Source organism: Vitis riparia, chromosome 18 (genome assembly GCF_004353265.1).
Source record: "Vitis riparia cultivar Riparia Gloire de Montpellier isolate 1030 chromosome 18, EGFV_Vit.rip_1.0, whole genome shotgun sequence".
Lineage (NCBI taxonomy): Eukaryota > Viridiplantae > Streptophyta > Magnoliopsida > Vitales > Vitaceae > Vitis > Vitis riparia.
The window spans coordinates 142,692-170,092 of record NC_048448.1 but is presented as its reverse complement, the minus strand read 5'-3'; the positions used below and the strand labels follow the sequence as shown (position 1 = coordinate 170,092).

Below are 27,401 nucleotides of genomic sequence, written 5' to 3'. Positions count from 1 at the left end.
ATAGAGATATCTAGTGAATGCAAATATAAACACTCAAAAAATAAATAAATAACGTGCTAGAAAAATGTAATCATGGTCAGCTTCCAAATAAAAACACATCGCTAAAGCTGCAGGATTTTCACCCAAAAGAACAAAATTTATCCAGTTGGACGATGGATGTCTACATGGACCAAACCAACTAGATTAAAAGTTTATCTAGGTTTTTTTTTTTTTTTATAAAAAATATTATTATTTTGATACGCAACTCTAAATATTAAACATTATTGCTATTTTTTTATTCCAAAGAGTCTGAGGAAAAGAAAATAAAACATATAAAACGAGAAAAAGCAAAAAGAGGATTTATGAACTTTTCTTTATTTGATCATTTATGGTAAGAGAGTTAAAAAAGGAAAATTAAAGTTTTTAAAAATGTCCTTTGTCCATTCAAATAAAACCTATCCGCTTCAGGTTTACTTGAATAAAAATAATCTTTAAAATAATCATAAGATTCATAACGGGTACAAATCTTTTGGGACATCACCCAAAATAAGCCTATCGGATGCTGCCACTAGACTGAAAACAAGCACCTTTAGGACCTCAGACGGGAAATTCATGAAGGTGGATTAGACTAAACCCTTCCACATAGGCAGGAGCTATACCACAAGCATACGGCCGAGGAGAAAAAGGGCAAAAAGAGTCCAGACCTCATCATTGCCAATAGAACACAGTGCTATAAAATAACTCCGGAAAATATGGACAGCTCAGAATAATTCGAAGACAAATTATTTTGGGGATACCACTCCTTTTTCCTGCTCCAGCAACGAGGCCAAATCAGAAAGCACCCAGAAAAGTATACAGAACCCTGGGCAGAATGAAACCTAACGGCTGGAAGAGCCTTAGATAGGGGATGCAATTCTCGAGTAGTTTCACGAATGTTCAATATTTCCCATAAGAGTTTTTCTGCTTCTCCCTCGAAAAGCAGACAGGTTCTTGTTTCTTCATAAATCTTCCATCAAAAGTTCCAAAGTTGACTTCAATCTGGTGGTAAATCACTACAGTGCAGGAAGATGGACTGAAGCTGCCAGTTCCGCTAACTGTTTCCCACCAAGGTTTGATACTAGTTCCATGGACATGAAGTGTTTAGGAAGATTTTCAAATTCTTCCTCCTTGAAATTGTAACTTTGTTCAAGGTTTTTTGCTTCGACCTCTGCTGCTTCAGCCTCTGCAAGTAGAAGATTAGCTTCTTCAAGGTCCCCCAACTCTACAGCAGCCAACCTTTCTGCTTTAGCAGCACCAGCCACTAAAAGCAACCTCTGGAATCTAGCCATTGCCACCTCTTTTTCCTTGAACAAAATCAATTCATCAGCCTCCACCAGCCAATTAACAGTGTCTTTAATTTCTTCCTCAAGCTTCCCAAGCTCTAACATGGCTCCATCCATTTTAACCTCTTCACCTTCTTTTTCAACACTTAATTTCTTTGCTTCAGCAGCTACTCTTGCTGCTTCTTTGAAATTTCTTGCAGCTGCAGCAACTTTCTTTTCTGCTTCCAGCTCAGGGACTATTTTGTCTATGAAGAAAATTCTTTGCTTGGAGGATGCTATTTCTTGTTGAATGCTAGACTTAGTTGATGATAATTCCTGACAACAGATAAGTGGAAGATTCAATCCATAGGTTGCATATAATAGCAAAGTTTTTGAAGGGAAAAAAGTGGCAGTTAGACGTCCTAGGTTCATCAATTTGCTGTTTCAAGTGAAAATGAGAAGTACAGTTCCTTGTGCAGTAGTAGTAGTCACACGAGACAAATGAAAACATATATAGACAACAAATATGCAATAGAAAACCTCATGGCCAAGTTCCCTGGCAAGAACCAATATCCTCTTGAAGAGGAAAAAGGAAAAAACAAAGCATAAGCCCATAAAAAAGGGGAAAAGAGAGAGAAGCAATAAACATACTATTAACAAAATGTACAGGTATTTATAATACAATGCCACTACTGATTTGACAGTTCAACAAAATTGAGTAAGAATAGTTATAAATAATTTAAATTAACTTGGCAAGTGGAATCACAAGGATTTAAAGTTTCACTACAAGGGGTGCCAATGTGATCAGCCATTACATATTTTGTGGAGGGCACCAGTAGTATCACTTCTGCCCCTAGATTAGATTAGTGTTCTCCTCTATAACTTGAAGAATCACTGTAGAGGAAATTGAAGGTTTTATCTTTATTTGATCCATGTTGTTTTTGAAGCCTTTGCTTATCTTTCTTCGTCTTTCATGGATATTAGTATTAGGAGGGTTTATTACCGCTCCTTATTTCACCTTCTCCTTTCTTGCTTGCATCATTATGGTCCCACAACTTGAGGCAGATGTAGAGAAATTAAAGAGAATATCAGGTTTTGCTCAGTTTGGAAAATGCTTTCTAGTTTTCATTTTATATTTTTATTTTCTGAAAATAATTTTTGTTTCTTATTTTTTCTTTTCTAGAAAATGTGAGTGAGAAAAGTAAAAACTGTTTTTAAATAATGAATATCATAAAATCTTGTATAGCATCGAGGTTTTACTTGGATGGAAAATGGTTGTCTCTTATTCTTTTTCATATTCTTTTCCTATTTTTTTATTTTACATTACTTATAATAAAAAGTTTTAATCTCCTTATAATTAAATCCATTAACGTGATTTAGTTTCTAATATAAAAAATATACTCAATACAACCTAAAGTTAGAATAGTACTTGTATGATGATATTTGATTTCAAATTTAAATGGGATCACCATAATCCATTGCAATTTGATTGCAGTAGTTACCTTAGAATGACCCTAAATCAATTTTGATATCAGATCAGAAATTCTTGACTTTTTGTTTTTAGAGAAAAAGTTTTAGACTTGAAAATGTACGTTAGGAGTGGAACAATTTATGCAACCATGACTAACGGCTATAATTTTTTAACGTTGTTGCTAGTAGCTATGTCATAAGCAAATCAAGAGAATTGCTGACATAGTACCAACTTCCAAACTTGTGTTTTTTTTCTTTCTGCCAAGAAGGATGATGCATTATGGTTATTGATTGAGGCAACAGTTTGAATATAGCTCTGTTAGAGGTTTGTTGAGAAGCCTAATCTAAATGGAGAAGCATCCAACCCCTTTTTCAGGAACATAGGTAAATGTTTTAGTAAGTCTCTCTCTTTTTTTTTTGATAGGTAAAGGAATGTATATTAAAATTAGAAAAGGAAGCCAAGTACACCAATGTGCACAAGACATATACAAGGAGCACCTAAAACAAGCTCTCCAAAAAGAGCACAAAAAACACTCAAGCCCTCAACAAGACCCCACTCACTCTACGAAATCAAACAAGGGCATTGAGTCTTCCCTTATGTATATGCTAACCCAAGAAGAGAGATTACAAAGAAACAAAATTTTTAACCATTGGTCATTTTGTTCCTTATCTTCAAAAGCTCTTTGATTTCGTTCCCTTTAAATTATCCAAAAAATGCAAAGAGAAGTAGTGTTCCACACCTTTTTTCTTTTATTCTCAACAAAGGAGCCTTGCCAACTTAAGAGCAAAACCCTCACTGAAGAAGGGATCACCCAAGACACCTTAAATAAGGAAAACAATAGGTGCCAAAGAAGCCTTGCTTTAGAGCAATGAAGAAGTAAATGATCAATAGACTCCCCCTCTTGCCTACACATATAACATCTTGTTGGAAAACCGAAACTGCTATGGAAAGAAATAACTTTGTAAAGTTGTAAATTATTTATTAGTTGTCAATCTTTGTATTTTTAGTAAAGTAATTATTACGAGTTATTCTTTCCTTTTAATCAGTGATTTAGTTTTCTAATTTGAAGGATTTGTATATGCTGTAAACTCTATAAAAGAATAATCTCAATGAAAGAAAATTTATTCCCGTGAATCCCTATTCTTCAACTTGGTATCAGAGCTAGCAATTTGCTTGCCGAAATCCTCCTTCTTCCTCTCTTTCAATCCCTGTTCTCTGAAACCATGTTGGATATTTCAAACTAGTCCACTACTGTTCCTCAACCTTCTCTGAACAATCCCATCATCACCGATTCTTCAAAAATCAGTCCTACCACCTCAGAATCTCACTCTGTCCAAATCACCACGATTCACTTCAATGGTGACAACTTTCTGAGATGGTCTCAATCAGTTCGGATGTACATCAGAGGACGTGGAAAGATGGGCTACCTGACAGGTGAAAAGAAGGCTCCTGCAGTGGATGATCCGAACTATGCCATATGGGATGCTGAGAATTCCATGGTGATGACATGGCTTGTGAATTCTATGGAAGAAGACATTAGCTCTAATTACATGTGCTATCCAACAACATAAGAGTTTTGGGAGAATGTAAATCAAATGTATTCTGATTTAGGGAATCAATCACAGACTAATGAGGCTGAGACTAGCCCCTTCACCATTGAGCAAATGGAACATCTTCTTGCACTGCTGAAATCCAACTTGACATCCGATACTTCTAGTGTTTCTTTGGCACACACAGGTAATGAATTATATGCTCTATCTTGTCGTTTTAAATCTACTCCATGGATAATCGATTCTGGAGCATCCGACCACATGACCAATTCCTCAAACATGTTTGAATCCTATTCACCGTGTCCTGGAAATAAAAAGGTTCGGATAGCTGATGGTAATTTCTCACCTATTGTAGGAAAAGGTCTAATAAAAATCTCTGAGGGAATAGATCTTAAATCTGTTCTCCATGCTCCTAAACTTACTTGTAATCTCTTGTCTGTTAGCAAATTATCTAGAGATTCTAATTGTTGTGTTATCTTCTATGAATCCCATTGTATTTTTCTGGACCAGAGCTCGGGGAAGACGATTGGCAGTGCTAGGATGATCGATGGTCTCTATTATTTCGAGGATAATTTACCTAGTAATAAAATTGCTCAAGGACTAAGTAGTATTAGTTCTCTTTTTGTTCCCGATCAATTCCAGATTAGGCCATCCTAGTTTCTCTTATTTAAAACATTTATTTCCAGTGTTATTTCAAAAGGTTGATCCTTTATCATTTCAATGTGAAAGTTGTTTATTGGCAAAGAGCCAACGAAAAACTTACATTCCAAAACCCTACTATGCATCAAAACCATTTTATCTTTTTCACAGTGATGTTTGGGGACTTTCAAAAGTAACCACAATTTCAGGAAAAAAAAGGTTTGTGACCTTTATAGACGACCATACACGTCTTTGTTGGGTATATTTAATGAGGGAAAAATCTGAAGTCGAAAGGATTTTTAAAGAATTTTACGGAATGATTGAAAACCAATTTCAAACAAAAATTAGTATTTTGAGATCTGATAATGGGACTGAGTACTTTAATAAAGTTTTGAAACCTTTTCAAACGAGAAAGGAATTTTACATCAATCCTCGTGTTCTGATACCCCTGAACAGAATGGAATAGCTGAACGTAAAAACAAACACCTGTTAGAAGTAACACGGGTTATGATGTTTTACATGAATATTCCAAAATACTTATGGGGTGATGCCATACTAATTGCTTCATATCTAATCAACAGGATGCCTACAAAAATTTTACAGTATACCACTCCTTTGGAGTGCTTGAAAAATGTATTTCCAGAATCTCGAATTAATTCTGAATTACCCTTGAAAATATTTGGTTGCACTGCATATGTACACATTCCAAAAAGATTAAGATCTAAGTTAGACCCAAGAGCAGAAAAATGTGTTTTTGTAGGATATACTCCTAATAAAAAGGGTTACAAATGTTTTAATCCCCTTACAAAACGTTTTTACACAACTATGGATGTTTCCTTTATAGAAAATGTCCCATATTTTACCAAAAATTTACTTCAAGGGGAGAAATTAGTGGAACCAAATTTTTGGGAAATTGTTGAACCTTTGCCTAGTGTAATTCTTGATATCTCTCTTGAAAAAGAAAATAAGGAAACTAAGCCTACTGAATCCGAATCTGAAATTGGTCTGTCAGAAGAAGAAATACTACGAATGAAAAAAAATAGAAACAATCTTGAGCCTGTGGTTTATTCAAGGAAAAAAGTCCTTGGAAGAAGTAAAGACCAGCCGATCATCCCAGCACATGGTCAACCAAAAGCCCTGGGCAATGACTCTCTAAATGTCTTAGGTAACCCTCCTTCTATTCCTACTCATATACATGCTTCTTTTTCTTCTGTTACTGATCTAAGTTTACCATCACACTTTGGTCCAAGTCCAGAAATATCTGCACCCGAACTCGGTTAAGGATTAGCCCCAATTGTTCCTGCACAGGACCTTGACCTTGATCTCCCTATTGCTCTTAGAAAGGGAACCCGAGCTTGCACTAAACATCCCATTACCAAATATATCTCCTATAGTAACCTTTCTGACAACTATAAAGCATTCACTACAAATATTTCAAAACTTGTGGTACCTAGAAATATTCAAGAAGCACTAGATGAATCGAGTTGGAAATTGGCAGTGTTTGAGGAGATGAATGCCTTAAAAAAGAATGGCACTTGGGAGGTTGTAGATTTACCAAGGGAAAAAAAAGTTGTAGGGTGCAAATGGGTGTTTACAATAAAGAGTAAAGCAGATGGAAGTGTTGAGAGATACAAAGTCAGACTTGTGGCAAAGGGTTTTACTCAAACCTATGGGATAGACTACCAAGAGACTTTCGCCCCCGTAGCTAAAATAAACTTGATTAGAGTTTTGTTGTCCCTTGCAGTAAATTCCAATTGGCCCTTACACCAATTGGATGTTAAAAATGCCTTTCTTAATGGAGACCTAGAGGAAGAAGTGTTCATGAGTCCTCCACCAGGTTTTGAAGAAAGTTTTGGAGTTGGGAAAGTGTGCAAATTGAAGAAGTCCTTATACGGACTTAAGCAGTCGCCTAGAGCTTGGTTTGAGCGCTTTGGCAAAGTAATAAAGCATTATGGATATACTCAAAGCCAAGCTGATCACACGATGTTTTACAAACATTCAAATGAAGGTAAAGTAGCCATCTTAATTGTGTATGTTGACGATATTGTGTTAACTGGGGATGATTGCAATGAACTAGAGAAGCTGAAGGGGAAACTTGCTGAGGAATTTGAGATTAAGGGCCTGGGGGCATTAAAATACTTTCTTGGGATGGAGTTTGCTAGGTTCAAAGAAGGTATCTTTGTAAATCAACGGAAGTATATTCTTGATCTTCTTGATGAGACAGGTATCTTAGGATGTAAGCCTGCTGAATACCTATAGAGCCGAATGTAAAACTGCAGCCTACAAAAGCCAAGAATGTGAAGGACTGGGATCTTTATCAGAGACTTGTTGGGAGATTGATTTACCTATCCCATACATGCCCTGACATAGCATTCTCAGTGAGTATGGTTAGTTAGTTTATGCATGGGCTTGGACTAGAGCATTTTGAAGCTGTTTACAGGATTCTAAGGTATCTAAAGGGAACACCAGGCAGAGGTCTTCTGTTTTAGTCACGAGGACACCTACAAATTGAAACCTACACCGATGCAGACTGGGCTGGAAGCATAGTGGATTGAAGGTCCACCTATGGGTACTGTTCATTTGTAGGTGGCAACTTGGTTACGTGGCGTAAAAAACAGAACATGGTTGCTAGAAGTAGTGCTGAGGCTGAGTTTAGAGTTGTAGCTCATGGGATTTGTGAGATTATGTGGATAAGAAGATTACTAGAAGAGTTAAAGATGACAGGTTCATCTCCTATGAAGTTGTATTGTGACAACAAGGCAGCAATTTCAGTAGCTCACAATCCGGTTCTCCATGACCGCACCAAACATGTGGAAGTGGACAAACATTTCATTAAAGAGAAGATAGACAACGGATTGGTCTGTATGACCTATATCCCTACTGAGGAACAAATGACTGATGTCTTCACCAAAGGGAGGCAATTCGATTTTCTAGTTGGCAAGCTAGCTATGGAAGATATCTTTAAGCCAGCTTGAGGGGGAGTGTTGGAAAACCGAAACTGATATGAAAAGAAATAACTTTGTAAAATTGTAAATTATTTATTAGTTGTCAATCTTTGTATTTTTAGGAAAGTAATTATTAGGAGTTATTCTTTCCTTTTAATCAGTGATTTAGTTTCCTAATTTGAAGGATTTGTATATGCTGTAAACTCTATAAAAGAATAATCCCAATGAAAGAAAATTTATTCCCGTGAAACCCTATTCTTCAACTCATCTATTCACCCTCTCTTCTAGAGATTATCTAAAGTTGGCACTCTTCCCCAATTAGCTTCCCATGCAAAAAAGCTGACTTTGGATGGTACCCACGGATACCAGTTAGCACTCTCTAGGTGTCCCTCATCTCTTGCTTCAAGGGTCGCAAGAGACCAAAAGAGTACTTAAGGGCCTATTTGAGAACTATTTTTGAGAACAATTTTCTATTTTCTATTCTTAAAAACAAAAAATAGGATGTTTTTAGAAAACACCTTTTAGTTGTTTTCTAAGAGTTGTTTTAAAAAATAATTATGCAAACATGTAGAATAATTAAAAATAAAACATTAGATATAAAAATTATTTTTAAAACATATATAAAAATATTAAAAATGGGTTAAAAAAATTTTAGGTTTCCAAACAAACTTTTATTTTACAAAAATCAGACAACAGTTTTCAAAAATTGTTCTCAAAAACTATTTTTTAGAACTATTTTTGAAAACAATTACCAAACAAGCCTAAGGGCTCCTTTTCAAAGGGTATGCCTTGACCGAGGAAATTCTCTAGCCCAAAACCAGGGCCTCTAACACAATTGTTGGGCTAAGCAAAGAACTGGAGGCCCAATAAAGTCCTTTTTAGACCCATAAACACCCCAACCCCCCTTTAAAGGCCTGTTCTACTTCTTTTGTGCTAAACTAACACTCTCCCGGCCCAACCCAAAAAAGAGAGGGCAATTTAAAAACCCAGCATCCTCAACTTTCCTGTTCAAATCTAATAACCCTCAAGCACGCCATGAGAATACGCTTTCCTCTCCCTCACTCCTGCCATGTCCTTCCAATCAAGAGAACGATTTTCCACCACCTTTATGGCTCGTGGACTACCACTACCCTCTTCCCTAACCTCCTGTACACCTCCTTTTGAAACGAATAAAGTTTTCCATGGTGGAACTTCCCACCAAAGTTGCACTGTGTAGCATTCAGACCCCACAAGCACTTGCAGGGAGCTAGGAGTCTTGCTTCCATCAGGTTTTACAAGAACTCTGGCCTGGGTCTATTGTGATTCCGAGCAATATCTTCATCCACCTCTGCACCGATCTCCTAACATTTTGAACAGCTCCAAGCTCCACAAATGCAATAGATGTCCTAGCAATCTCACCCACACTTCTTTGGCATGAAACCCACTTCTAAAGAATCCTAAATGCGGGTCCCACCAATTTAAAAACAACAACTTTTTCCCAAATCTTCTCAACCCTCTATTGAACACAGAAACTGCCTCTGAGGGATCTTCAAAGTCTAAGAGAACCAACCCCCAAGCGAAGACAAAGACACTCCTCTCAACTGCCAGCTCATGACAGCCCAATTTTTTAGTGCTATCAAATCCAGGACTTGGCCCCCCAAGTTCTCCCCATCTGCCTACCAAACAGCATTTTAAAGACGTGATCCTTGAGAGCACCACCTTTTTGTCTAACTGTACCCATATAGCCTCCCCCACTTCCTTTAAAACCTTCCGAGTTTTTTCTGCATAAGACTCATCCACAGGGAGAATAGTCTTACTTCCCTCCTCCGTCTGCAGCTTCCCACTAGAACCTCCCTTAAGCCCAAGAGATGGAGGAACCACCCCAAGACTGGCAGTTTGCCAATAAAAGTTAGCCATATTCATGGATATCCGTGACTTTTTTTATTGAGAAGTCTAACATGATGGTTACAAAAATACTAACTCTTATGCACAAGAGGCATATGAAAATTCTCCATCCAATTAAGCAAGTTCCACCACATCCAAGAGGCAGATGATCAACCAACATCTTTGAAAAGAAAAGAAAAAATAAAAACACAATCAAATACTCTTAACAAAGATATTTCTATTTCCACTGTTACTTTTCTGATCCATGATTTGCAGAATTCACATCTCTCACATCTTTTCTACTTCATGTTTATTTTTTACCTACTTTTTCTTTAATTTCCTCAAAGTTCATTCTCAGTTAGTTCAATTTTTAGAACTCTTATGCTTTTGCTAATATGATATATTCCTTCCAACCAATTTTATATTGGAAATCAAAAGCTCATGCCAAGTAAATCCACATGGCTAGTAGTTAATAAGAAAGTAAAAACCAATTATATGCTTCAAAAGGAGAGGCCTCCAAAGCCCTCTGTCCAGAACATTGTGTTATGTGCTTGGGAAATATTGAAACACCTAACCATCTTTTTTGCATTGCACATTTAACTTTGGGACTCTTCCATAGGTTGCTTAACTTATTGAAATTGAGTGGTCGCCACCCAAAAGTGAGAAAAAGATGATTATTTTCTTCAGGGGATTTGGATGTCTCTTGAGGGTGGGGCCTCTAGCTTGAGGCTAGCCTTGTTTTTAATTTGGATTTTTTAATGAGAGAGGAAGGAAATGATCTTTGGAGCTAGATGAATTATATGGAGGTTGTGGGATTTGGTTCATTTCTATTCTTTTTTAAGGGCCTTGATGACCAACATCTCTATTGGTACTCCATTAGCTTGTCACTGCTAGATTGGAATTATAATTTAGGCGGGAAACTTAGCATAAGTGGATTCCACTTCCAATTGGCTCAATAAATTTAATCTAGAACAACTTAATATTAGATTGTTTAGGAATCATCATGAACCATGCTAAGAGCTTTTTCATAACCTACTAGCAAAGGTGTAGCTATTAACCCAAATCCATTGTCATTTTGCGGGTATCCAAAAGGAAAGAGGCTCATGGAAGTATAATAAGTGTATCCACCGAGTTATTGATGTCACTAGTGACTTAAGATATTCTTTTTCTTGGGCTTCACACTTTGCTAATCACATAGTAGATCATTTAGCCAAGCAAGGGATAGAAGAAAAACACGGATTGGAGAACTACAGAGAGAAAGCCTTCCTCCTTCCTCAACCCCTCTAGTGCTATCCTGAGTTGTTTCTGAGTTGGGAAAGCAAACCCTTTGCCTGAAGGCAATTGAAACTTGATCCTTTTTTAGGCTTGCTTTAGCTAAAGGACCGATCAAACCCTTATTTATGGGCCTTCCAACCTCCATTGTAAAACCTTTCTTCAGTGTTCACGTCACCACCTGCCATGGTAGACCCATCCTAGTTTCAGATGGAGATGAGACCTTTTCAGCATTGATAATGATTGTTAGAGGAGTTGTCAATGCTTAAACAGGTAACGATGAGATGAATCAAGGTGGGATTCTCATCTCTGATGGTTGTGTCAATGATGAGGGGCTTGGGGAAAATTGAAGGGCTGGAAGGTTGCCATACTTAAGGCCACATGGGTGACGTTGGGAGAAGGTGGAGGACAATTGCACTCCACGCCACTCAAGTCAAATTTCAAATTTCAGATTTGTTAATACTTGTAAAAAGGATTGAGTCCTTTGCAAGTTAGACAACTTTTTAATCAAATGGGTTGGGTTGGTAAGAAGATTTTAATAAGAGGGAAGCAAGCCCAATTTTTTTTTTTTTTGATAAGTGGGAAGCAAGCCCAATTACTTAAAGGAAGCTCAAGTCATGAGATGGGCAAAAACACCATGGGGAAGCAGATTGAAATTTCCTCAGCAAAAGGAAGACATTAAAAGATAGGTGCCTAAATTTCTTAGTGGGCCAAATTTGCACTTTGGGCTAGCCTTCATTGCTTTTAAAGTTTGGCCCATTTGCTTCCTTCTTTCTAGAGATCCAGAGCATGGTTTTCTCACCTCTAGAGAACCAAGTATCACATGAGTCGTTGACTCTAGTGCCATTCCCAGACAACTTGAGGCTACATGCAAGCAATATGTCGTTTTCTTTTAAAGGTTTGTTCCAAGACAAAATTAATGAAGAGTTCTATATTAAGTATGACAAATTCATTTTTATGGGGTAATGAATTTAAAAAAAAAAATGACTTAGAATTTCACTAGACCTTGGAAAGTTGTCTCAATTTGAGGTCAAGTTTTTGACAAGTTGGAATGAGTTGATGAGGATGCGACTCTTCAGGTTTAGTCACGAAAATGAAAAAACCAAAAAACAAATCCTAAGTTGATTCATGGTTTGTAGTTGTTGGTTAATTAAGTCTAATTTAAAATTTGGTTGATATAACACACTTTAATCTTATTTATAATTTTAAAATTCTTATTTAGAATTTGGCAAGTCTTGTTAGTGGAAAATTGTCTTATTTATACTTCACTTCTACAATTTGAAAGGTTTAGGAGTTTTTTCTTTCTGTTTTTTGTTTTGTTTTTTTTTTTTGACAGGTTTAGGAGTTCTTAGGAAAGAACTTAAGAATCCTAATAGATCAATGCAAGGTCTTGTTGGATATTTAAGATTCTCTAAAGCCAATGAACAAGGTTAATTATTATAAAACAAAAATAATATAATAAATGATGATAATTTTTGTGTCTTTGCATCATCTATGGGTAACTACATTATTTTATCTTTTAATGGAAACACCTAGAAGGCCAAACTCTGAAGGTTTTTCTATTAAAAAACTACTTCCCTCTCCCCCTCTCTCCCACCCAAACAAACCCCCCCCCCCCCCCCCTCTTTTTTTGGTTTCAAGAAAAGAAAACAAGTTTCTTATAGGTTAAACAATATCCAGTCTTGTGCAACAAGTAGACATTTTTGAAAGCTAAGTGGTTGGAACAAATGGAAGAAACCACACAACAGGATCGAGAAGAGATACTAACCTGAAGAGAAGCTCTAGCGGCAGAAACCTCCTGTCTGAGAATTTGCACTTCCTCAGAGAGTTTTTCTTCAGTCTTCGCAAGCCTCAGTTTATCTTCCCTGGACTTCACAATGGACAATGCAAAACTCTTTCTTAGACCAACAACTTCTTCATATGCTTTTGCTTCATCTGCAGAAATCCTAGCAAGTTCCCTAAGTTTTGCTCCCCTTTCTTCTTCCTCAGAAAGCAAGTCATCAATTTCCTTTTTCTTCATTGATAAAGCTTCACTCTCCAATTCCGTCTGAGATAGGCTTGATTGCAAATTATCATATTTCATACTGATGCTTGAATGCATCTCTTGAAAGCCAGAGACAACATCAGCAATTCTTTTATCAACAGCTTTGATGTTAGCATCATTTTCTGCAATCTCATCTTCCTTCTCTCTCACCAAAGCAAGCAATTTCTCCAGCTCATCCATCAGCGTATCTTTTCTCTTGCAAAGAAATTCTCTCTCTCTCCTTTCATCTTCAGCTGCATGCTCAATGGAATCATTCAATAACAAGCGTGTGTCACTTATTAAATGCGATTCAATTTCTAATTCCAACTTCCTGACTTCCAAGGCTTCAGTTGATGAAAACCATTGGTCCATTTCTTTTGAAGACAGGAATTGTGCCCTCTTGGAGATTTCATTTGCATTGTTAGCAGCATCCTGGGAAGAGGGAATTCGAATGTCAGGAAATTTGCTTCTGATTAAATCAACATCTTAAATGAGACTCGCAACTGTATATGAAACTATCTTACAAGCAAGAAAGCATCTGAAAAAAATCCATTATTCCTGAGCCGGCTATCATCTTAGTTGTTAATACACTATTGGGTCACATTTTGAAATAAGTTACCTTCAAATTATGGACCTAATTGACTGTCTGTTCTAAAATAATCCAAGTTCATCATATTTCAAAGAGTCCATTTTTTATTGGTATGAATTTATCCAGATTAGGATTAAACCATCCAACTTTCCAATTGCAATCCCTATTCTTTCCCTATCTTTTTTTTTTTTTTTTTTTTCCAATCAAAATTCTCAGTAGTGCAACTTTTATTTTTCTGCTTTTTAATAGAGATTCTTTTGACAAAGTTCAGTATAAAGTTTGGAATTTTCAGATTTGAGAATGATGTTCCGCATTTAGCTAAATTAAATGACGAGTCATATACAACCAAAACAAGGATGAATCATCACGCTCACCGTTGCGAATTGTTCCAGCAAAGAAACGCATTCTTCCTCAGCTGTAATCTGTCGCTCTAGAACCTCCTGCATCTTTGAATCTATAGCATCACACTCGGCTTCTGCATCCCTCAGGGCGGCAATAAAAGCTTGTTTGTCCTTCTCTGCTCCAGCAAGGCTCTGGCTCAGCCTCTCTGCCATCTCAAAATCTTCAGCCTCGCATGCTTCCTCAAGCTCCTTCTCAAGTTCCATGGACTTTGTGGATGCTAGATTTAGATTCTGAGCGGCTTTTCGTCTCCTCCTTATGGAATCCTTCCTTGATGCAGAAATTGAAGCAGCCAATTGCCGAGCATGGTGGAGCTTTTCAGAAATGATGGCCCTGACTCGATCAAAGTTGGCTTCAGTGGAAGTGGAACAGGTAGTCTTTTCTTCCTCTAGTTGTATTTGTTCCTGTTCGTTCTGTTGTGGGAAAGGCTTGAATTGCACATCATCTAAGACCAAATCATGATCCTCACGAACTAAGATAGCTTGAGATGTTGTTGGTGGTGATGGATGAGAATCCAGCGTCTCATCGGGAAGCAAAGAAAAGGATTTGGTTTGGGAATGAGAATCATCGGATGGAGAGTATTGTACTTCTGCATCGTCAACAAGGGAGAGCTGGTTGAGGCTGTCTCTACCGTATCCGATCCTTAAACTGGCTCTCTTTTTCTTTCTGGAAATCTGTCGGGAGACCGAGGGGGTTTCTTCCCTGGTTGTTGACGTTGAGATAGGAGTTGGAGAGGGATCCAAGAGTGGATTTCGGAATTGATTGGGAGTGATAAGCGTGAGATCTGAGAAGAGGTTTTCGTCAAGGGGCTGAGATGAGGACGATGATAATGATGCAGACGCATCAGTTGGAGGGATTGGATCACAGTTACCATCGACGCCGTCTTGGTCTGCAAGGGTTTGTGAAGGGTTAAACAGGATCATCCCCTCAAACAGAGAATCCATTTCATCAGCCTCCAACGCCATCTCACACTTACAGCGGACAGCCTACCACCGCCAAAGGAATATCATTCACCGGACGCCGCCTGTGGATACTTCTCCTTTGCCAGACGTCAATGCTCCTTGGATTCTACCAACATGAACAAGTCGTATTTCACTCTCTTTCTTTCTTTCTTTCTTTCTTTCCTTTTTTTTTCCTTCCAAATTCTTATTATTGTTCGAATGAATTTGAAGACCAGCATCAAGGAGAATTGTTTTCACCAATGTTTTAATAGGTTGTTATGAATAAAAAGAAAATATAAAAGCAAATATAATTAATATGATATTATCCCTCTTTTTATTTTCATAAAAATTTTTAAATAGGTTTTTCTTCTTTACATATATTTTCTTGAATTACCTTTAATTTTTATATAAAAAAATTATTAAATAAATAAATTTTAAATCAAATTATACTTTATATATAATTTATTAATTTACAAAAATAATTGAAACTTCAAAACTAATTTAATTAATAATAAAAATACCATGAAATTCGATTATATTAGAAAATTATAGATTAAAATTCATTTTGGATGACTTAGTTTTTTTCTTTAAGTATAATTATATTTTTATAAATTTTTTAATATTTAGATAAATTCCAAATCAAGTAATACTTGATGCATTTGATTCATTAAAGAGTTTAATAATTTTTAAAAATAATTTAAAATTAAAATAGTAATCCAATTAATACCATAAATTTAAAATGACTTTATTATATCTCTCCTATGTAGAACCATTTTTTTCACCATACAAATAAATTTTAAATTAAATAAAACTTAATACATTTAATTCATTTACAAGTTTAGCAATTTATACAAAAAATTTATGGATAAAAATTTGTCCATAACCATTTTATTATTACTTTTGATTGCATAATTATATTTTTATAAATTTTCTCACTAAATAAATGAGCTTCAAACCATGTGACACTTTATATTTAAATTATTAATGAGTTTAATGATTTTTAAAAATAATTTAAAATTTAAAAGATAGATTTAATTAATGAAATTGCATATTAAATCAAAGTATTCTAAAATATTATGTGCATAATTAAGTATTCAATATATGTACCTAATGAAAATTTTGATTCACATGTTAAAAAATTAATTTTAATTGTTATTAAATTTAAATAAAAATTTATTATTAACTTAAGCCACAGGAGCTTGTAGGCTTTTGACACATGTTAGGGCGGCTAAAGCGTACCTTGTGTTAGCCAGAGAATTTAGTTAAAAAATATTCTACTAAGTAAATCTTTTTCCAAAATAATTCTCAAACCACTTATTATATTATGTCATAAAATTATAGTTAATAACTATAATTTAAAAATTATAGTTATTTAATAATGATTTTGTGGTAAAAAAAAAAAGTATTAAAAAAAATAACATCTTATGTTATGCGGATGTCCATATTATGTACTAATTTGAAAATTATTTTTGTTGAAGATGTATTACATGGATTTTTTTTTAAAATATATTATTTTTACTCAAAACTACCTTTTTTTTTTCTTTCTTTCTTTTTTGTGGGCATGTGGGAAATAAGAGGCTTACTTAACTGGTGCAACTCAGTATAAAAACTAATGAAGATAATTCTTTCTATTTTCAATTAAAAATATTATGTTTTTAAAAAAAAGTTTAAAAGTGTCGTCTTTATTAAACTAACTTTTTAAAAATATCTTTCTTAATAAACTTTTTCTACAATCGAAAAAACTGATGTTTTCTCCATATTTTTAAAACCTAAAAATATTATTTGATTAATATTTTCATTTATTTTTCATTAAAAACATTATTCCTATTAGATATCTTACTACAAAAAATACAAAAGAGATATGGTATTATCTTATTGTTGCGTCAATTTAAACATATTAATGAAAAAACATAAAAATATCAATTACATAAAAGGATACACAAAATTTTAATAAAGTTAAACCAATTATATAAAGTTAAACCAATTATACCTACTTTCATAAATGAAAGAATATATTTCATTATAGATACAACTATTAGGTTCCAAAACATTCCGTTTTTCCCAATTATTTGTATCTCCATCCTGGATAGTCATTTTGATCCACTAAGTGTTTCTTACTCTTCCTCACATCCACACCTGGTGAACCATTTTCCTCCATTAGGTGTCTTTTGTCATTTCTCACATTTCTATCCACTACGTGTGACCCTCACAAACCTATCTCTCTCCCATGACTTTTTCCTCTCATGACGTAGAATATTTATAAAGATATTTTTACTAGTTTTTTTTTTTTTATTCTATAAGGAATCTAATTATAATCACATATAAACTAAGGAATATGTTGTATAATATTCCATCTACAAAAAGGACCATATTCCACTTAGGAACTTGAGACACAGAACATCTCCACTTTGAATCAAATTCCATGAAGTCAATATTTTGTCTTTGTATGATCTACAATTTCCTTGTGCGCATCATTGTCCCCTTTTGTGAACCACCGTCTTGTCATACACCATGATCCCCTTGCTTGTTATATCACTTATGAGAGAAAAATTGACTCCATCTTAACTAAAAAAAAAAATCAGTTTTTATAGTTCTCTTTTGTGCTTGATTCTTCTTTGCTCTTCTAAAACTCTTCAGACATCTTCAACCAAGACTTTTCCAAACACCTTCAACCAAGACTTTGATACCACTTGTGCTAGAGGAAATGTCAATTTAAACATATTAATAGAAAAACACAAAATAAAGCAATCACACAAAAAGGTATATAAGGTTTTAACGTAGCTCGACCAATCATGCATACCTCTACGGATAAAAGAAAATATTTCATTATAAGATAGAGAATATTACAAAGGACATAACTATACTCAACTATTGCATCTTAAAATATCAGAACTTTCCCTACTCTTTGTATCTCCACCATGAACTATAAACCATTTTGCTCCATCAAATGTCTCTCACTTTTCCTCATATTTATACCTTAGTGAGCCCTTTTACTCCACCGGGTGTCTTTCACTCTTCCTTATATTTATACCTTGGTGAGCCATTTTTACTTCACCGAGTATCTTTCACTCTTCCTCGTATCTCTATCCACCATGTATGGTCCTCACAAACTCATTTTCTTTCCCACAATTTTTTTCCATTATAACCTAGTTATAAAGATATTCCAATAGTTTTCCTTATTTTATAAGGAATCTAATTACAATCACATATAAACTTAAGAATATGCTATACAATATTCCTTTTACAAGAAAAAGTATATCCCAATTAGGAATTTGAGACTAGCCAACACTTGTTTGCCTCCTAGTCCTAACATGTAAAACTTATAAAAATTTATTTGTTAATATATGTTACTTTGGGCCCAAAATCAAGTTTCCTAGCTAAAAGCCTAGACTAGGTGACCAAGCAAGGCAAGTGCGATTAATGGCTAAGCTAAGTAGGTTACATAGAAGCCCCTCCATTCTTGCAACTCTAACGCTTAATTTGGAAAATATTTTCAAAAGCAGTTTTGTAAAAACAATTTTTGAAAATTGTTCTTTGACATTTTGTAAAACAAGAGTATTTGAGAACTTGAAATGTTTTTAATCTATTTTCTATGTTTTTAAATATGTTTTGAAAATAAATTTTAGTTGTAATGCTTTATTTTTAATCATTATCTATATTTGTATAGGTTTTTTTTTAAACAATTGTAAAAAAATAAAAAATAAATAAATAAACCAATTGAAAACAACTAAATGGTGTTCTTTAAAAATATGTTGTTTCCTGTTTCTAAGAATAGGAAATTGTTTTTTGTTTTTTGGTTGCCAAACTTATTTTCCTATATTTGTTGTTATAGAAAACACAAAATTATTTTTAAAAATAGTTGCCAAACAAAGCCTAAAGCTCTAACATTCTTCCTTTTACTACAAAACTCTTCCTTCACTTTCTCTCTTATCAAGCACTCTAAAACAAAACCTAGAAGAAAAAAGTTAGAGAAAATTAAAACATAAATTACAAAACTAGATAAATGCGACAAATGCGATTCTTCCCTCCCTCTCCCCCATTTTCACGTTCTATATAGAAATACTAATTTTTCAACATCACATTACATAGTTGCATAAGAAAATTATCTCATTTGTTCGTAATTAGACTTAAATTTTATTTGTTTGTACCTTAGTTTTATTTTAACAGTGTTCAATGATTTAGTTTTTATCACACTTCAAGGGTTAAAAATTGAGAGTTCAACGTGACATCCATTTGATAATTATCCTATTGTATATGTGATACATATTCTTTATTATAGAAATGTTACTAATTTCCAATAAATTTCAATACTCTTTTTAATTTTAACGTGTGCCCTTATAGAGTAAGGCTCTTCTGCTATCAATGAAACCTCATGTATTTAGTGTGGTAGAGAGCGTTGAAAAAGAGGAACCTTACACTCATCATGAAGCCATCATTAGTAAAAAGTCTACACAGTGGATTGTTGCTATGAATGAGAAGATTGAATCTCTTCAAAAGAACCATACTTGGCAACTAGTTGAGAAACTTAAAAATCAAAAGATTGTTGGTTGCAAATGGGTCTTCAAAAGAAAGGAAGGAATTCCAAGAGTGGAGGATGCTAGGTTCAAAGCATACTTGGTGGCAAAAGGTTACACACAAAAAGATAATGTGGACTTTAATGAAGTGTTTTCTCCATTTGTGAGGCATAGCTCAATTAGGGTATTACTTGCTAAGATTGCTTTATTTGATTTAGAGTTAAAGTAACTTGATGTCAATATTGTTTTTCTACATGGTGAGTAAGAAGAACATATTTTTATGCATTAACATGAGGGATTCATTATTTCTGGAAAGGAAGAACATGTTTATTTGTTGAAGAAATCTCTTTATGGTTTGAAGCAATCTCCTAGACAATGATATACAAGGTTTGATACTTTTATGATTGGTAATGGCTACCATAGGAGTGAGTATGATAATTATGTTTATCACAAGGAATTATTTGATGGTTCTTTCATTTATTTATTGTTTTATGTTGATGACATGTTAATTGTCTGCAATAATATGTCCAAGATCAAACAAGTTGGAAACTCAACTTCAATGAGAGTTTGAAATGAAAGATATTGGAGCTGCGAAAAAAAAAATTAGGTATAGAGATTTATAGAGATTGAGAAGCATGAAAATTGTACTTATCTCAAAAAAGTACATTAAGAAAGTGTTGGAACACTTTGGAATATAAGGGTCAAAACCAGTGAGTACTCCATTAGCAACTCATTTTAATATTTTAAGTGCTTTGTCACCACAAATTGAAGAAGAGAGGGAGCACATGTCACATGTTCCTTATGTTAGTGCAATTGGGAGAGAGAACATTATGTATGTCATAGTTTGCACTAGGCTAGACATTTCACATGCAGTTAGTGATGTGAGTAGATATATGGATCGTCCTGGAAAGATCCATTGGCAAGCTGTGAAATAGACACTTCAATACTTGAAAGAAACATCACATGTTGACTTAGTAGATGATAAAAGTAGTGACCTCTCTATGGAAATTGTTGGTTATGTTGATTCTAATTATGTTGGAGATTTGGATAGAAGAAAATCTCTAATAAGGTATGTATTCACTTTATGTGGTAATGTTATTACTTGGAAAATAAATTTACAATCTATAGTTGATTTGTCAACTATTAAAGCAAAATACATGGCGGCCACAAAAGCAGTGAAAGAAACTATTTGGCTTAAGGGTTTGGTTGGTGATTTAGGTTTACAAAAAAAGTTGACTATTATGTATTGTGATAGCTAAAGTGTCATACATTTGACTAAAAATCAGATGTTTTATGAGAGGACCAAACATAATTGTGAAACCAAGGTTTGATTAATCTTGATTTTGATGATAACAAAACAAGATTTAGAACTAATGATCATATTTCAAGTGTGATTAGGCAAGACGACTTCCAAAGTGGCAATCCAAAGACAAATCATGAAGAAGAAGACCACCTCAAAGATAAGAGTTTTTCAAGACCAAAGCTTCTTAAGATCTCTTTGTAAGGTTGTTGGTGCACTAGGACTTTCATGCATTTCATTCTTTATTTATGCACCAAAATCATCCAAGAGTAATATTGTTTTAAATATCTTAAGAATTGGATGATTTTATGTTTTCAACTAAAACCTTGTGTTAAATGATTTTCAAACTTGTGTTAAAAGGTTTTAAGTTGAAAATAGTTGAGTGTTGAGCCAAAAAGGCTCAACCGGTTCAACTTGTCGACCAATTGTGCTTGTCCGGTCGAGGACCAGTTGAGGGAGGCTAAAAAGTTTCTCTCTCTCCCAGTGGCCTTCTCTTCCCGATCAAGGTTGAACCTCAACTGGTTGAGGTTCGGTCGAGGTCCGGTTGAGGCCCAACTGTCACTTTTCCTAACGGCTAGTCAACCGGTCGACCCCTAGCTCGACTGGTCGAACCCCTAACAGCTAGTATGACTTTTTTCTTCTATAAAAAGGCCCCAATCTTCATTGTTTCTTGAGCTTAACCTTCGTAAATCATTCTTGAATATATTTGAGCCTTGGAAGAGTGTTTTTGAGTGCACCATTGTTTCATAACTTGCATATCTTTAGTGCACCATTCAATCCTAGTTTTTCTTGTATCTTTGAGCCTAGGATTTTTGTGAGATCAATCTTTGTATATCTTTGAGAGGAATTTTCTCAAGTGAGGGGTATCACTTGAGAGGTTGTTCAAGAGTGGGATAACTCTTGAGAAGTGTAAAGGGTGCTTGAAGCCAAAAGTCCAAGAGGGTGAATTGGAACCATAATCCAATTGTAAAGAGATTGGAAGCTTGGTTGAAGTTTCAAGATAGTGGAACCCTCACTCGGTTAGGAGGTTGAGGAGAGTGGACGTAGGCAAGGAAGTGTCGAACCACTATAAACTCTCGTGTTTGCACTCTCTCTTCCCTAACTCTTTTAAATTAAATGCAATTGTGTTTATTTTGTTTATTATATATTTGCATATAATTGTCTCTTATTTTTGCATAGTTTAAATTTGTGAAAAAAGAGACCATCACCCTATTAACCCCCCCCCCCCTCTAGGGTGATTACCATAGTTTGGATTAGCCTCAAATTCCTAACAATAATGATGTCAAAATGCATTTTATTAGGGATGTGATTGCATAAGGTACTATTGTAGTGAAAAAAATCCCTACAATGGACAATCCTACAAATATGATGACTAAGTCATTTTCTACAGTTAAGTTCACGCATTACTTGGATTTAATTGGTGTGAATAGCATCTGAAGGCCTCTTTGGGGTGTGAGAGTGAAGTAACATGGAAGACTTTCAAGTTTGTTTGAATATTTGGAATTTGAGCCAAGGTGGAGATAGTTGGAAAGTGTCTCAAATTCTATTTTTGAGTCAATTGGAAAGTTATTGATAGTTTCCTAATAGAAGATGTTTTTGTAAGTAGGTTTCCTATTAATATAAAGGAAATATCATATTATCATATCTTCTTTTAGGAAAAAACATATTTGACAATTATACACTTAGTTTCCTATATAGAATCTTCCTTTGTAATTACAAAAAAATATAGGAAGAGATTTTGACCAAAATAGTGAGTCTCTTTTTTGGGTATAAATTGGGACTTTGGGATTTAAGAGCTAAAAAGGTTATAATCTTCTTCAACAATAGTGGAAGTTCTTCTTTGTCTTCGCCTATAGATGTAGGCTTGACGTCAAACCATATAAAATGTTTTGTGTTTTGTTTTCATTTTTTTATTTTATTATTATTTTCTCCCTATTATTATTCTTTGTTGTGGTTTTCAACATACCCTTCCTCCTTGTGCATGCTTATTAGTTGGCTTTAGTCTTGACTTTTATTGGAAGCATCTTGCTCATCAGCTTGGGATTCCACACTTATTATTAAATCTCTTATAATCAAGAATCATTAGTGTTCATGTTGGATCAATTTTAATATAGTTAAAAAATGGGAGATGTTACTTTTACAAATTTGAGATTTTTTTCATCCCTTTTAATCAATTAATATAAAAATATAAAATCTAAGACGCATGTGCCCACCTGAAAAATAAAATAAGTAAAGCTAGCAAAGGCCTTAAAAAAGAAAATCAAAGTGGTGGCTTTGATCCCTTGACCTCATGAACAAAAGACAAGTATGTTTACCATTACACTAGACATCAATATATCTCCATTTATTGTCTCCTCCTAGACCACGTTCCTAGTTCAGCCACTAACCATCTCACTTGCCATATGCCATATCCATACATGTAGGCTACAATTGCAAAATTGACTTAAAGTTGGGAAAAAGTTAAGCTTCCAAATTCTCATCATTAACACTTAGCATAATGGCTTTAATAGCCAAGCCAAGCCAACCATGCAACTAGCAACTTCTTCCACCTCCAACCGTTTTTTATATTTTTGGCCTAATCGATTAGTCAATGCAATCATCCATAGTTTAATTTTAATTTTAACGTCTTCTATTGCCTATATAAGTATGGACTTTTGGGGTTGCTTTTCATTTGAACCACGATAGTGAAAGTAAAGAAGCATGACATCAAAGCAGTAAAGAAAATTATAAGATTTAGGAAAAAAATGGTTGAGGATGATTAATCAGGAGAAAATATATGATCCAATAGTGAAAAAGTTGTAGTGTTGAGAAATTAAAGTTGCCTCGGAATTAGATGGGGTCCTAGAACGTTATATTTGAGTTTACGTGGGAAAGAAAATCCTTTGCAAATTCAACATGGATGCCAATGACCTAAATCATCCTCTGTTCGAGAACTTGCTTCAAATATTTAGTGAAGAGTGTGGGTACTCTTATGATGAAGCCCTCAGGATTGCCAACGAGGTAGATATGTTTCAAAACCTTCTTTAACTCCTCAAGTCCAATAATCCCTTTGCACATTACATGCAACTTTTTGATCTCATCTTTGATTTCCATGACACTATTGCTTCATAATACCTAATTTAGATGATTTTTTTTTTGAAATACATTATTTATTTTGGATTCTCGACATTCTATTTGAAAATAGTTTTTTTTTTTTTATCTTCTATTTTGTATTGTTTTGATGAAAATTAGAAAAAAAAAAATTTCATTTTAATGTTCTCAAACGTATGCTTAAAAATGTATGTGAGAAAAAAAAAAGAGAATTTGAGGAAAAAAAATTATTAAGTTTACACACAGACACATACATTTACATCAACCTTAGATGATAGTTAACTCATGATTTATGTGCCTTGGAATATGCCTAGTGTGTTTTAGCAAATAGGGCAGTTGACCGTTTAGCCTTTTAAAGAGCCATGTGTTACCGCTTTACCTTAAGCACGTGACACCAAGGCCTCATGGGGTGACACATTGACTTCATGAGTGGCCTATGACTAAGAGAAGGTGAACAAGCAAGTAAGGACTAAAAAAAATAAAGGTTAAACTTAAATGAGAAAAACACCCAAGATGAGGGGTGAATTAGGTTTTTAAAAATTATTTTTGAACACAACAAATTCAAGCACAATAGAAGCAAATATAAAGAGATAGAGTTAAAGAAATTAAACTTAGATTTTATAATGGTTCGATACTTCCTTGCCTACGTCCACTCTCCTCAAGCTCCTAATCGAGTGAGGGTTCCACTAACTTGAAGCTTCAACCAAGCTTCTAATCTCCTTTACACTTGGATTCCGGCTCCAATGAACTCTTACACAATCTCTTCAAGATTCAACTCACTTGAAGGCTTTAACACTCAATTTACAAGAATGAACTTCTCTAAACCTAATTCAATAATAGCTCAAATACAAATCAAAGCTAGGATGAATCACAAAGGTACACTAAAGGATATGCAAGTGAAGATTTAATACATCAAGAAAGAAATGAGAGCTTTTAAGGCAATAACAAGTGGGTAGACAAATAAATGTAGGTGTTCTATATCTCATAAATGAAGTGAAACTTTCTATTTATAGGTTTCTAACTCGAGATCCAAGAAAAACAAAAAGCAGCCTCAACCGATAGAGTTAGGGCTCGATCGGATCACTAGTCGTTTGAGCATTTAATGCTTTGGCAGGTTACCGTTGCTTCGATTGGACTTCGATCGGACATCGACCGGAGGATACCTCGACCGGGAATGAAAGACCACTGGAAGAGAGATAGTGTTTTTGCACTCTTCGATCAGACCTTGACCGAGCAAAGAGAACCGGTCGACCGGTACCCTGGTCGGTTGAGCCAGTTGACCTAGTGCCTCGACCGGTTCAACATTTTGGTCCCGAAAACCTATATTTTTTTGTTATTTTCTCTTCTAACACTTAGACAAGGTCTTTAGGTAAATTAATATGTCATTTTTGAAACGTTTTGCCTAATGCACATTTGATAAAACTTGGGTTTTAATGAAACTATAACTTTAAAGAGTAAATTGAGTTTTCCAAAGATGCATGAAATGATATGTAAAACCTAAGTGTACTTATGCATTCATCTTACATTTGTTTCTTATGATTAAAGGTCTTCCAAACGTCTTGATCTTATATCCATTAGGCCCTTCGATGAATTTACAAATTAATACCTGAGATTCTTTACAATTCAAACAAATTAGTAACTTAATCATGGTTTGTTATCATTAAAACCTAATTAGAAGAACCCTTGGGCTAACAAGGACTTTTGTAAAGCTTTTCGGTGGCTCCGAGATGAGTGCATGCTACTAGCATGTATGAGTAGCACATAGCCCACGTTGCCATCACACATGGAAAGTAGGTGGCATAAGTAGTACATGGCTCACATTGCTAGCATGCATGGACAGCAAGTGGTAGGACCCATGCCTGACCAAGGGCACACATGAGGGCTTCAAAAGAAGGCAAAGGGTGATGGTAACCCTTGCCAAGCAAACACTTATGGGCATTTAAGTCATGATGTATAGTGCAAATTGTGGGCATAATGACAAAGGGTGTGGGCATAGAAAAAAATGTGTTAGATGCCTCGACCTGGACTTGATCTAGATGTGGGAATGCATATAAGCATGGCACACTTAAGGAATAGCATGGGCCATGAGCTAAGAGACGGATTGACACCAAGGCATGTTGCTAGATATGCAGGCCAAGAGAGGACTTGGCACACACAAGGACTACCTATAGACACATGCAGTAGGCTGCTTAGAGACGCATGCAGTAGGCTGCTTAGAGATACATGTAGTAGGTTACTTAAGAGACGTATGCAGCATGCTACCTAGAAGCGTGTGCAATTGGTTGCCTAGAGGTGCATGCAACAGGTTACCTAGAGACACATGCAACAAGCTACTTAGAGACGCATATAACATGCTGATCGGATGCATAAGCTGATTTATGCACATGAGTGAGTTGACTCAAGGCATATGAGTGGGTTGATTTAAGGCAAAACACAAGAGTGACCTCTTGGGATTAGGATAAGGCCCAAGAAGACATGTACCCAACCTTGGTGCTTGGCTAGGGTTGAGCCTTCCTCTTGACTAAATAAGGACATGGAACAACTAAGCCCTTAAAAACATGGGGGATTTTGTTGAGCTTGGACATGTGGCAGTAACATGAGAGTTTTAGATGTATGAGGAATGGGCTTAAGGCATGAAAAGTTAGAACTCGGATTCAAATTCTAATTATAATTTGGATTTGAATATGAATTTGGATTGTAATTGTAATTGTAATTTGAATAGGAGAAGAGGGGCAGTTGGTGTGACCATCCTATAAAAAGAGAGGGTTGGAGTGCCTTTTGAAAAGCATTGAACACACCAAGCATATTGTGGTAGTTATGTTGAGAGTCATGTCTTGTATTTTTTTTATAGAGTAAATAAATACAAGTTAGGGGATTGAACCTCGTAAACCTCATGTATTTTATGAGTCTTTCTTTGTTACAATCTCATATGGCTTTCTTTAGGTTAGCTTAAAGGGCATTTAAGCGCCGCACAAATGCGAAAAATTTGAGGGGAAATCCGTGCCTATCACAATTGAGAATTTGAGAAAAAGAAAAGTTATCATATATATATATATATATATATATATATATATATATATATATGGATGGATGGATGCATGCTTACGGAAAAAAAACAAATCAAATTTCAAATTCTTTCAATCAAATTTCAAATTCTTTGAAAGAGTCAACTCACTCATGTGCATAAATCAGCTTACGCATCCCATTTTGGGTTGAATCCTTTGAAGGTTATAACCGGCCATAGATGGTAGTTGATTTATGATTTATTTGCCTTGGAATAAGTCCAATGCGTTCCAGCAAACAGGGCCGTTGGCTGTTTGCCTTTTAAATAGTCATGTTTTTCCTCGTGTAGAAAACTCCTTCCATTGAGGGTTTGGCCAAGAAGACCCAGAAGTATGCATTAATCATAAAACTCATGATAGTTCCCTTATTTGTAACTTATAATAGGTCCATTCCCTTTTAATGCATTAATCATAAAACTCATCCTATGTGTGTGATGACCCCCTTACTTGTAACTACTAATAG

The 27,401-nt window shown here is 35.0% G+C and overlaps 1 protein-coding gene across 1 annotated transcript; it reads right to left on the bottom strand.

Moving 5' to 3' along the window:
* Window positions 1–448: 448 nt before the first annotated feature.
* Window positions 449–15,167, bottom strand: LOC117906677 (myosin heavy chain, fast skeletal muscle). Its single transcript, XM_034819816.1, has 3 exons — window positions 14,007–15,167; window positions 12,789–13,475; window positions 449–1,616 (listed from the first exon to the last, which is right to left on the bottom strand). The coding sequence occupies exons 1-3, from the start codon at window positions 14,994–14,996 to the stop codon at window positions 1,032–1,034; spliced, it is 2,262 nt and encodes a 753-aa protein (XP_034675707.1). The 5' UTR covers window positions 14,997–15,167; the 3' UTR covers window positions 449–1,031.
* Between the last annotated feature and the right edge of the window lie 12,234 nt (window positions 15,168–27,401).